Source organism: Accipiter gentilis, chromosome 21, assembly GCF_929443795.1.
Source record: "Accipiter gentilis chromosome 21, bAccGen1.1, whole genome shotgun sequence".
Lineage (NCBI taxonomy): Eukaryota > Metazoa > Chordata > Aves > Accipitriformes > Accipitridae > Astur > Astur gentilis.
In genome coordinates this window covers 8975093-8988118 of record NC_064900.1, presented here as the reverse complement: position 1 = coordinate 8988118, position 13026 = coordinate 8975093, and the positions used below count along the sequence as shown (strand labels likewise).

Here is a 13026-nt window from a genome sequence, read left to right as displayed (position 1 = left end):
AAAATTTAACAGGAATTAAGGGGAAATGTGGTTCACATGATGCATGTTACACCAGGATGACCTTCAGCTTAGTAGCCCTGTGTTGGCCTTGAGCAGCACAAAGGAAATACCTGGTTTATTGTTGGATATTCAGCAATCCTACTAGAGGTGGTGGAGGAGTGCTGTCCACCCCTCTGTTCTCATCTTTCCTCTGTACTTCCTGTCAGTGATCTGGGGGAATTTCCCAAAACAAAATCTCTCTGGCAAACTTTCTGAAAAGATTTTACTCACAAATCTGGGATGAGAGAGGGTTTTTCAGTCAGTCATCCAAAACAACTTCCTCACACTGTTACTATAGCCTTTAGATCCCAAGTATTTATATTTCCACAGTGAAAGAAATACTGCACCCTACACCCGAAGACCCATCTTGGATTACTGAATACCCAGTTGTGCTGGAGCGCCCAGAGTTCGATGTGAGTATGGTTCTGAGCGGTGACCTTTGGACACATTTGAACAACTTAACTCAGCAAGGCAGAATTGCAGCCAGCATCCAGAGCTTCTCTATCCTGTTGTTCATGCAGAATAAGTAGTAATGAAGGCACACCTTATACTGGAGTAAAACCTCTAGTTAAATCTCTCATCTGATAATTTGATATCTGTTGCACAACAGTTTTCTGTGATCATCTTTTATTACATGGCAGTACTCTGTTCCTGGCTATGCAGGCAGGCTTTGCTTCTTAGGCTTCCTTTTCTGTTTTTTCGTTGTGTTTAGACTGTATATTGCTCTAAGGACAGGACTGTTCCCACAATACTATCTTTCTTTGGAAAGCGAGAAATAAACATAAGCACTAAAGCTGGCTGCTAGAAGAGATAAAAGAGTTAAGTTTCATGTGCTCCTTTTGTTGCTGTATTGCTTTCACTGAAAGTTCTCAGTTCAGTTTTAAAATCATGTCTATCCCCTTAATGCTAGCAAAGGAAACACAAAAAAAATGATAGGCACTGGTTTCTTTTTTTTTCCCCTCTTAAAATTGTAACCACCTCCTGTGATTACCTCTGGAACAACCCAGGACATAGACTGAGGTTCCCCATTGGACAGAAGACTTGGTATCCCTGACCGTGTCTGTACAATGCGAAGGGGCTTTAAGCGGAGATACCAAGTTAGGTGCCAGAGACACTGAGGTCAAGTCAATGAGCTTTGCCAACAGCTAGAATTTCTGAATGGTGGAGCGTTGTCTGGGCTTAAGGATTTATCTAGTAGGTTTCTGCTCTGCGCTCTGTTGTGTAACACAAATGTGCCTTCCAAGAAGAAATGAGCTCAGTTCGTGCCACAAAATTCAGGTCCACCCATGCTTGCTGGTACGTTTTCACTAAGTTCATTATGAGATAATGTTGTGAACAGACACATTTAATTTCCAGCCAACTTCTGAAATCTTTATGGAAGCAAAATTTGTAGTCACTTCACAGAACCCAAATATTCTTGTTAGACTGGTCACAGGTATAATATCCTTAATTTCATGCCAGTTTTGCTTGAGTTTTTAAAACTCATCATTGATGTCTAAAATGCAAATTCATATGGATTTGCCACAAATGGCTTAAACATAGTGTGGATAAACATGAATTTAAGTTAACTTTCAGGAAAGGGCTTTCTCTTCACTAGAGCTATCTAACTAGATTAAAATGTTGCAGATGTTTATTTTAGTAAGACAAAGAATTCTGCCATCTTTACATTCTATCTGTGGATACCCTGACAGATGTGCAGGCAAGAAGATATTACAGTAGAGGTAGCTTTGCATTAATACATTTTAAACCAGTTTTAGGGAATAGTATGTACAACAAAAACTTCTGGAAGTTACGTTTTTTTAATCATGGACTATGAATAATAATGTCATCTATGTCTTCAGTCAAAAACTCTAATTATGTAAAAGATATTGAGTATATCCAAAAACCAGCTGTGTACAGTCTGCAATACACAGATAATTTGGAAAGTAACTTCAGATAAAATAAAATCATAAACGTGTTTAAACAGTAAACAAGGCTGAAATGATTAGTCAATTACTTCCACAGATGTCAAACCTTTATGGTTCAAATAGATACTGTTAAGTAGAACTGTTACCTATGAAAAAGAATTTTGCTATTATTTTTCTTAGCTGATTTGAGAATAAGTTGGATTTGTATTATCATACATACTCATGACATAATGTGGGACTATCATGACTTCACCGTCTAATAGCTAGCAGATGGTACCAACTAATCATTAATTCTTTGAGTTTTACAGCTCTCTTAAAAGTGAAGAAAAGATCAAGTGTAGTTTTTGAAATCTGTATTTTCTTGTTATTTCTGTTGAGTTGTAACAGGTAGAATGCTCTGGCTTGCTGAATACAATGCCTTTCTGGCAGCAGAAAATGGAAAATCAGGGAGGGGGTTCTGTGTTTGCAGTCATCTGTCATATTTGTAATCCTTTCAAAAGACATTAGCGAAAACCAGAACTTGCCAATATGATATTAGACTTGTTAATATAATGTATTGCACTGTAACAAGAATCTTTGAATAATGCTAGTTGTCATAGGAACATCTATCCACATTCAAATAAATGATGAAGTGCAATCCCTGGCAACTAAATGCTCACATAAAAAAGTATTGAGAAGCTATTGCTGGTAGTCCTTATTCGTTCTTTATGGAATTTGTATGTGTAATTTGTTTCTAATCTTGCACAGTAACTTTTTTACAGCTTTATTTATAGTGGTTAATTTTGCCAAAAAAGATAATTGCTGGAGCATATGTCTATGTGGTATATATACTTTTCAACTGATTGTTACCGTATAAATTAAAAATGTGAGGAGACTGTGGTGGCATAACTGGCTATAAAAATGTAATCAATACAGGTAGACAAATAATTTAATAAAAATACCTTAACTGGCTTTTTTCCAAAGTGTTCAAATGCAGTTTGAATGAAGTTGAAAATTTAATTCACCCAAGTTTCAACCAGGAGTAAAATTCAAATTGAAAAGTATCTGGACTCTTCCTGTAAAAGAAAGTAAAAGAAAGAGATTAGATAGGAATGGTGAGCTACAGAAATGGTTAAAATGGTTTTGAACTGTAACACGTATTACAGAAACCCATGTCCACTGCTTGCCTAACTTTACTAGTTACCATCAGCAACTGGTTAGTTCTTAGTAGACTGCTGCTTCTTCAAATTGTCTGGCAGTTTTTCATACCCCAAGGGGGTTTTTTTTGTCTGTATCAGACTATTGCACAGCATTGGTATGCAGGCAGGTATCCATATGAAGCACTAATTTTGAGTTTTAGGCAGTAAGTTTGCTTTTGTAGCCTTGACCAAATAACTTAAATCTCTTCATTGGTTTTCCCCAATATAATTACCTCATGAGACACTGTGGTAGTAGATTAATATTCAAAGATGAAATGTGCTAAGTATTCTAACTGTAAACCAAATAATGATTGCGGTATGGAGTAGTAAGTAAATGGTGTGCAAATTGGAGATTTAAAAACAAATTATTTTTTCACATTTCCAACAATTCACAAATTCATTGTCCGTACTTTTTGTTGTTCATCGTTACTGCTGATAGATGGGTTTTTTTCTGCACAGGCATCTTGGCTTTGTCACTAAAGTTACTCAGTTCTCAATGCTGCTTTTTACGGTCTTTGTTGCCCTCCTGGGTTCTCATTCTCAAATACTAAAAGATAGCAATAAATGACAACAGGGAATGCATACATTCAAGTCCAGTTTCTAAACTTTTTTATGTATCATAGTAACTATAATATTATAATGACTGTAGTGATTATGTATGAGTAATAGCTGTTAACACCTCTTCATGCTTTAGGAAGGCAGGCAGTACTATGCGCATTTATCTTTGATTTAATTAGTGATGGACAGATCCACTTTTTCAGTAAAGAAAAGGAAAGGAGATGGGGTGGGTATAGATGGTAAATCTCGTAATACCATAAGTGAAGCTGCACTCGAAACAATCTGAATGGCTTCTTTCCCTTTTTAGTGGACATGACTGGACACGAAATATATGTCACAACGACGTGCATTTTACATGTACACGGCACATGATTAGCAAAGGGTATATATTTGCCAGTCCTCCCAGTTTGGCCCCTCCTGCTGCTATGCGTTACTTTCTCACAGAGGCAGTAGTACCAGATTTTGCTGTTGGCTGCTGTTAACACCCTCTATACGTTCAGCCCAACGCGGACAGCCAGTACTTCCCCTGTAATAGTGGAAATATTAATAAGTGGGTTTATGTTCCAGGACAGCACCTTTTTAGCTGAACGGCCTTCAGCAGATGAATCAACTGTCAGCAATACCTTGCCCTTTGATTTCGCCAAACCAGATTCCACTTCAGATAGTGAACAGTCCAATGACAATGAAATCCGGCCAAGACCAGAAAATCTGGACTCTGAGGCCAGTTTGGCACCTGAAGCTCCGCTCTCCTCAGAGGCTGACGTCACTTCTTTGCCTGATGGGCTGAATTTAGAGGATGGGAATCAGACTCCTCAGTTGGTCACTGGACCAGTGTTAGGGCGTGATTCTGTGGACTCTCTGGAATGGCTTTCAGCCCCCAGTTCTTTAGATGGTAAGTTAATGCCATTGACTGAAGTTAAATTTGGATGCCAGTGTCTAGTGATACTCACCCAAGGTATAGTTCACCAAAATGACTTTTCAGAAAGGTCTAAACAATTGGTTATCTTTCTCTGATAGTTTTTACCTTTCCTGTGTGCATGTATCCAAAATCAATATGCTAAGGGAAAATGTTTGTAACAGCTAATAATGCCTGTTTATCCCTTCAGGAAATGGTATGCACATGATACTTGTTTAATTGCACAGAAGTATTTTTGCATTTCTTGATTTGGCCCCCGGAATATCTGAATGAAAAGTGGGATTGGTCAACAGGGGTCCTTCTGACTTCAGCATACAAAGGCCAGGATATATCACGGGAAACATGCTGAATACAGCTCTACAGACAATAAAATGAATGTAATTTGACACTTTTTATCATGAATAACAACTAATTGGAAATTTATTTTTATTTTTAGTGTTTGAAGATACTGGACTATCTGAAGACCTTTTGCCTTCAAGTCCTCCTCACCTCGTGCCTGAAGAACCTCCACCTACAGATGATTATGCAGTTCCTCTGCTTTCTGCACCAACAGTGGCCTCTTCATCAGTCACAGAGACTGATATTAAAGAAACAATTTCTGCTGAGAAGGAAGAAGTAACTCAAGGTCATCCTGCAGGCAGTAGCAATGCAGACTCTGTGTTGCATGAGTCTGTGGAAGAAATTCCTTTTCCCTTAGAAGTACACCCTGTGGAAGATGAAACTGATATATATCTTGGAGACAGAGTTATATATGATGATGGGTCTGGTTCAGCTTTTGATGGTTCAGGAAAGGAAACGGAATCAAGTAATTGGCCTTGGGAAGAGGCAACACTGGAACCAGTTTTCTACCCTGGTCCCGATAGCTGGCTTGATGATGACAATGAGTCTTTGTTAATCAGAACTGAGGATATTCCTGAAGGCATGATTTTAGACTATATTCTTAACTCTGGGAATAAATTAGATGATGATCCTTCCAAAGATGAGAATGAAGGTATGACCAATATAAAAGAAGATTTTCTTGATGAGTCTGAAATATTTGTCTTTCCAGAGACTACAACTAAGCAGGTACCTCCGTTACAGACAGAAGAGCCATCATCTGTGGAACCATCTACACAGACAGAAACGTTGGGCATGTATGATTCCTCTTTTGTTAAACCACCCTTGGGTTTGGAGCCTTCAGTGGACCACTCCTTTGTAGACATGCCAGCTGGAGAGGCCCCTGTCTCACCAAATAATAGAGGTCTGTCTGTGGAAGATAGTCTTGCATCTACAGGGACTGTCAGTATGGAGCAACCTATAGAGTCCAGTGTAGGTCAGAACATCATTTCTGAAGCAGTTGAACACCAAAATGAAGACAGGACAACGGTAGAAGAATTATTCACAGTGGAGCAGTCAGATGTAACCGAAGCTGCTACAATAGGCCACTTGGATGCAAGCTCTTCAGAAACTATTCTGACTGCACATCCTTCCATGGTAAACACTGATGGTTCCACAGAAGAACAGCAAACTCTAGATTTATCACTGGCAGGCCAAGACACTACCGAATCCGCTGCGAAGAAACCAGCTGATGTTTGGCCTACTGACACAGCACTAGAAAACTCATTAGATCAGGCAGTGCAATCGGCAATGCCAACTGCCACTCAAGTTTCAACTGTAGTTCCTTCTGTAATAGATCAGACCACTGTTCCAGATGGCTTCGCCGGACAGGGTGGTACAGACCATGACACGCATGTTTCCATGAGCTTCAGCACTGTTATGAACTCTTACCTAACGGTGAGTGTAACAAGCACTGTTGAGCTTCCGTCCCATCTCCCTCCCGTGGGATCCACGGCATCCTCGTCTGTGGTTACCTCAACGAAGCTGGGAGATGAAACAACGAGGGTCCCAGATGTTTCAGTGGACCTGGATCATGTGAGCACTGTCCACTTTTCTCCTGAGCTGACTGAGGGAGGAAGGAGCATGACTGAAAGTCACGTGGAGCTAACAACTCATGTCCAGTCCACAGAGATGGCCAGTGTAGCTTGGGCCACACATGAAACTCACAATAGTACTCCTGTCTCATCACGAGCTCTAGTTGTGTTTTTCAGTCTTCGGGTTACCAACATGATGTTTTCAGAGGACCTGTTTAATAAAAATTCCCCTGAATACAAAGCGCTGGAGCAGCGATTCTTGGAACTGGTAAGCATCACTTCTATGCTAAATGTCCATTACCAGACAGACAAAAATTGCTGGAAAATAATAGTTTTTCAGCTCTCTTTTGTAGACAGCAACTCAAAGACTGGTGTTTACAGATATTATTTGTATCCCTCATTTGGAAACTTCTGTCCGGAAATGGGGGCGGGGGAGAGGTGTGTGTTGTTTGTCTTTTATTCAGTCAGTAGTCTCTCTAAAGCGTAACTTTTTAGCGCTATGGGCCAGATGCTCTGCTGGTATCAATAAATGTGGCAGTGTAGCTGAAGTCACTAAGATGTTCCACTTACTTGCTTCCATTGTGCTCTGTATTTAGCCTGTAGGGAGAGAGAAGTAAATAAATGGAGGCTGTGACGAGGTAACTTTTCCTATGTAAGAGGTAGTTCAGGGAACTAAGCTGTTCCTAAACTGACTGATGGCTAGCAAAGCCTGACAGGAGTTATATAGCAACAATTGCCAAATTTTAATTGAGAAATTCCCCTCTCCTGACCGAAATGGACGTTTTGTTGTGGGAGAGGAAGGGAGCAAAGGAGAGAGAGGGAAGGGGGACATGCTTGAAGGAAATATACCCTGTGAAATGGCAAGTATGCCTGGTGCTTAGATCAAGGGAGACCACCATATATGTCCCGAGAACCATGTTTCTGAATCGTAGACTTTGGAAACTGTCTGCTAATTGGTATACTCTGAAGAACTGCCTGAGGTACTAGAGCTCCTGGCAGGCTGCCAGCACAGGCCTCAATTGGGTAAAATTTTAATGCCCTTGTGGGATTTGGATAAAATAATTCAGACTCCCACTGTCTGATGCAGTAACAGTGCAACTGGCTTGAGTAGAGATTCAAAGATTCAGCTTTACTGTCACATCCTCTGTGTTACAGCTGGTGCCCTACCTTCAGTCAAATCTGACAGGCTTCCAGAATCTGGAAATCCTGAACTTCAGAAATGGCAGCATCGTGGTGAACAGTCGAATGAAATTTGCCAAACCTGTGCCTCGGAATGTCACTAACGCTGTGTACATGATCCTGGAAGACTTCTGCAACACTGCGTATCACACTATGAACCTGGCCATCGATAAATACTCCCTGGATGTGGAATCGGGTAAGGATGGCAGGGAAATGCAGGTTGGAGCAAGGGATTTAGAGCAACTTCTGCTTTAAAAACTTACTAAGGATCCCAGCAGCTCAGAGACTGCCCGCTGTTTTTCACAGGCTCAGCTTTAGGAAGACAGTCTTTAACAGAGTTCAAACAAATAAAAATCTGTTAAAGGACTAAAGAGATGACAATCAAAGTGGGACCCAGACTGAGCAAACTATACAGGGCCAATACAGAAATATGGGGTCAAACTTGGCTCATGTAATGCTCTGTATAATGCCAGTGCACTTTCACGGGGGGAGTGAGGGGAAGGCTGGTCAGTGAGAGCAGTGGTGCCCATTTCTCTTGTGTTTAGTTTCATGTGTGGTTTGAACTTACTTCATGTGGTTATTCCCACAGGTGGTAGCCAGTTTAGCTGCCAGGTGGGCATCTGCACAGGTAACAGCTGCTGCCTCACTCTAGTGGTAAGGTCATGGTTGTGCTGAAAAGTCACAGGCCCTCTTAGTTCACTGCTCTGATACAGGGAGAAAGTTTTTTCCCTGCCCAAGTTAGCCAGTAGTTTACCACAGAAGCAACTCAGAAGTATTTCCTGTTTCATAACAGTGCTGACCTGTTGCCAAATGGTAGCTGTTCTCCTGAGGTAGCTCTCCTATAAAGGTGGTCTAATTAGCACGACAGATCTTCTGATATTGATCGTTTAACTGTATGCCAGCCCTCTTAAGCTTGATACAAGTGAGAGATTTCAATGCTATAAGCTTGTGTTCCTCGCAGACAAAGGCAAATCACCTCAGAGGAGGTGGTGAGTACCCAAAGTCCCCTTGCCCTTAGATTTTCCGTAACAAGAAATACTGGAGATAGCTGTGTTTTAATCATTTGCAAAATATAGTTCCAGCAGACAGAAGAACATCTGAGGCACTGCATGTTCCAGTAAGAAAAAGAACACTTTATACTTGCTTTTTCGATTGGCTTGTTGGGTGGTCTTAGCCACACCACTGACATGCACTGTGCAGACAGAGGAACACTTCTAGCACTTGTTCACCTTAGCAGAACCTTTTGTTACTCAGGAAAGACGCATGCCGTATTTTTGTGGATTATTTTAACTAAGAGGCCATTGGCGAAAATGGCAGCAGCCAGCCAGTGCTTTGTCTCAGTTAAGGCTCTCCTCTATCATTAATATTTTCTGTTCTTTGTATTGTCAGGTGAACAGGCTGATCCCTGCAAGTTCCAGGCCTGTAATGAGTTCTCCGAATGCTTAGTAAATCGCTGGAGTGGGGAAGCTGAGTGCGTCTGCAATCCTGGCTACCTAAGCATCGACGGGCTGCCATGCAATAGCATTTGTGATCTGCAACCAAACTTCTGCCTGAATGACGGGAAGTGCGACATAAGCCCTGGGCAAGGGGCCATCTGTAGGTAGGTCATCCTGCTGTTTGAAGTATGTGCTTCCTGTATGAGGACTCCTTATTGTCTCCTCTGTTGTAGCATTCTCCAAGATGTTGTGCAACAAGTGAGATGATCATGATTATCATTCATGTTATGTTATGCTGCTGAGTGGAGTTGCCAATATTAACGTTTGTTTTCCTATGTATATATCAGAAATGAGCCAGTAACAAATTTCTTGAATAGAACAGAAACATCAGGAAATAAAACTAACTAGGAAAATGGTAGTAATGCAACATACTCAGTTGTTCAAATCACCTCCACTGACCTTTGGGGACAGAATTTATCTCCAGAGGTTTTCTCAAGTAGAAAAGTGTTAGATAATGTCATAAAGCATATAAGAGTTAATTCCATCACAAAAAGTTTTATCTGAAAGGCATATTCATACAGCATAAATAGATTAAAAATAGTGCTCTTGGTTAAGAAAAAGTCATAAAAGTAAATCATTTGCCATTTGGGAAAAATGTGTGGTGCATCAGAAGATCAAGGCACAGACTCCCTGGTTCAAATTCTTGCTTTTAGGAAGATACAGATGCATCTGAACAGCATCTCTGTATTTTACAGATAATGGAAAAGACTTAGTACAAGATATAGACAGATCAATGCACCCTCTGACATTGCACTTAGTTTTTTGCTTTTCAAGCAAAGTAACACTCTGTTTTTAAAAACAGAATATACCTATTAACAAAAGGTAGGAGACTTATTGCAAAAAAGAATATGACTACTAGTAATGGTTATTTATATTACTTCAGGTAATTTTTTTTTTTTAAAAAGAGCTTACCTAGAATGTCTCTAAAGTCAATATGAGAGTCCTAGCAGTTAACAGGAGAAATAAAAATGTTTTTAAAGCTACAAAATGGATACTATCACAGATGTAGTATAAATTCTATCATATTTATATAATAGTGTTAATTAGAAACAGGTAAGTATCTGAACTCAAGCATGCTCTGGCCAGTATTTATTGAGAACTTTTTGAAAAATTTAAGTGTTGCTTACTACTTTCAGGAACTATTTCACGCATCTATGTTAGAAGACATAATTTACTGGTATTTCTTATTAATAAGTTTTTTGCTTTGAGTGGTCATAATACTTTACAATTCCTTGAGGTTTTATAGTAAGAACTCCAAAACACACGTAACGTATTATATTATTTTTACTGGTATATTTAAAGTCAGCATTAGCATTAAAGTTCTCATGTTCAAAACCACAGCAAGGCAGAAATACTGAGTGCGGTTTTGGGCAACTATTCCGAAGATACAATCTTGGACACGGACTTTTTTCTAGTCTTTTATATATTTAACTAATCATTGTTTTTAAAATAAACATTCTGTTCGTTTAACACACCTTTGTTTGTATTTACCTTTCAATATGATTAAGACAACTGCTTTCTACCTTTGCAGTGTTTGATATGTCATGTGCAAGGTTCAATCAAGGCATAACTTTTTACTTAGTCTAAACACCTTCCAGTTTTAACATGTCAGAGGATGCTCTAAATTGCAAAAACCACAGGCTTTTCCTATCGCAAATGCCTTATCCTTTTATTATTTCACCTGTCTTCACTCAAATCAGTAATTGGGGTTGTTCAGCCTAGAGAAGAGAAGGCTCCAGGGAGACTTTACTAAGGCCTTTCAATACTTAAAGAGGGCTTATAAGAAACATGGGGCCAGATTTTTTTAGCAGGGCCTGTTGCGACAGGACAAGGGGTAATGGTTTTAAACTAAAAGGGGGTAGATTCAGACTAGATATAAGGAAGAAGGTTTTATACACCGAGGGTGATGAAACACTGGAACAGGTTGCCAGAGAGGTAGTAGATGCCCCATCCCTGGCAACACTCAAGGCCAGGTTGGACGGGGCTCTGAGCAATGTGATCTAGTTGAAGATGTCCCTGCTCATGGCGGGGTGGGGGGGGAGGGGTGTGTGTGGACTACATGACCTTTAAAGGTCCCTTCTAACCCAAACTATTCTATGATTCTACACTACAGTGTCTGTTCACAATAATTAGAAAAGAAAGTTGGTGCTTGAACATGCAAAGGAATTTATTGAGGTGACTCAACTGAGGGCACATCATAACAGCAAGTTAAATACATTTACATTAGCCAAAGCTTTTGCTGGTGTTTAATTTCCCTGTGTTTCTTTGTTGCAGGTGTCGTGTGGGAGAAAACTGGTGGTACAGAGGGGAGCACTGTGAAGAATATGTGTCTGAGCCACTGGTTGTGGGTATTGCAATTGCTTCTGTGGCAGGATTCCTTCTTGTGGCATCTGCTGTCATCTTCTTCTTGGCCAGGACCCTTCGAGACCAGTACACAAAGAGTGAAACCGAGGACTCACAGGGGTAAGTGACGCTATCTAATATTTTAAAACACACCTGCTACAATGAGGATAATTCTGTCGTAAGTTTTCTGTCACACAGTTGACAAGCAACAGGATGTACAGGCACCTCCAAATGCCAGGCTTCCTAAATCTATCTGCTGCCCTACCATGTTGCAGAGAGGCTCACAGTTTGTTTATTGCTCCCCCAGGCAGGGTGACAGCCTCTCGTCCATTGAGAACGCAGTTAAATACAACCCCATGTATGAAAGTGATACGACTGGCTACAGCCATTATTACCGGAGATACCCTCAGCTAACATCCTACAGTTCTACCAGTGCAGAGACATCCACAGACTACAGCAGTGAAGAGATCAGGCACATTTATGAAAACAGTGAGCTTACTAAGGAGGTAAATGACCTTGTTTTCATAGTGGCATGGAAAAGATCATGTAAACAATAAGCTTATTCCACACTTTTAACCTGAGAGGTGGGCCCAATCTTCCCCCAGTGTCTGTGCTTTAGATAAACAAGTTGCAACTATGGCTGCTGCAACTATTTAAGAGAAGAGAGAAAGGATTTCTTTTCCTGCTTGCTATTAGGTATAGCGAAAGGAGTAAGTGTGTTCTGACCTGTAATGAATTTCTTGTGATAAAGGAGCTGACTGCTTATGTAACTTCACCTGAGTTGGGGAGGTTTGCTGTATTGCTTGACACAGCCTTTAGCTTTTAATGCCAACTACCTTATGTAAGAGTAGTTCTACAGTGAAAACCTGGCACATCCTGGCCTTTTTACAGTGGTTTGGTTTTTTGTTTTGTTTTTAAAAAGTTTAGTTCCTTCTATAATCTGCAAGTTAGATCACACCCTTCTCCTTTCTTCCTGTATACCCAGCATGTAGGGTTTACTCCAGAAGGTTAAAGAGAAGGGGTTTACATCCAGGAACTAACTACAGATACTTAAGCAACTGAGAGAGGTGTGAATCAGGCCTGTACCTGGGCTTGTAAGCAAAGTATCTATGAGAGAGAAATGGTTTTGTTAAAGCCTGTTGAAATGCCACACTGTCCAAACCCTGGTTTTGATTTAAAAGTAAAGTATTACTGGATTCCAGTGAAGTGCTTCACTTACTTAAAAAAGAAAAAGCATAAAGAAGAATTTTGGTATTGGACTTCCCAATTTCAAGCTCTACTCCTTGAAATAGCAAAGCATAGAAGCTTTATTTTCCAAAAACCAGTAATAATTTTTTTCAGTAGTAGTCTAATTTCTATTATGTACTTACAATTGTGTTTCTTGTATTCTAGGAAATTCAGGACCGAATTCGAATTATAGAGCTCTACGCTAAAGACCGTCAGTTTGCAGAGTTTGTTAGGCAGCATCAAATGTGAGTGAAATGTCTTGTCTGGATAACT

The 13026-nt window shown here is 40.1% G+C and overlaps 1 protein-coding gene across 4 annotated transcripts in view; it reads left to right on the top strand.

Annotated features, from left to right (window-relative positions):
* The window catches only part of IMPG2 (interphotoreceptor matrix proteoglycan 2), a 61444-nt gene that overhangs the window by 45390 nt on the left and 3028 nt on the right, over nucleotides 1–13026 (top strand). For 2 of the 4 annotated variants that reach the window (XM_049824572.1, XM_049824574.1), the window contains 8 exons: nucleotides 370–452; nucleotides 4250–4574; nucleotides 5035–6776; nucleotides 7664–7883; nucleotides 9077–9287; nucleotides 11458–11646; nucleotides 11834–12032; nucleotides 12919–12998. In XM_049824572.1, the coding sequence (XP_049680529.1) occupies nucleotides 370–452; nucleotides 4250–4574; nucleotides 5035–6776; nucleotides 7664–7883; nucleotides 9077–9287; nucleotides 11458–11646; nucleotides 11834–12032; nucleotides 12919–12998 (3049 nt within the window). The remainder of the gene's footprint in view (nucleotides 1–369; nucleotides 453–4249; nucleotides 4575–5034; nucleotides 6777–7663; nucleotides 7884–9076; nucleotides 9288–11457; nucleotides 11647–11833; nucleotides 12033–12918; nucleotides 12999–13026) is intronic. The other 2 variants (XM_049824573.1, XR_007509048.1) reach the window with 2 other exon arrangements.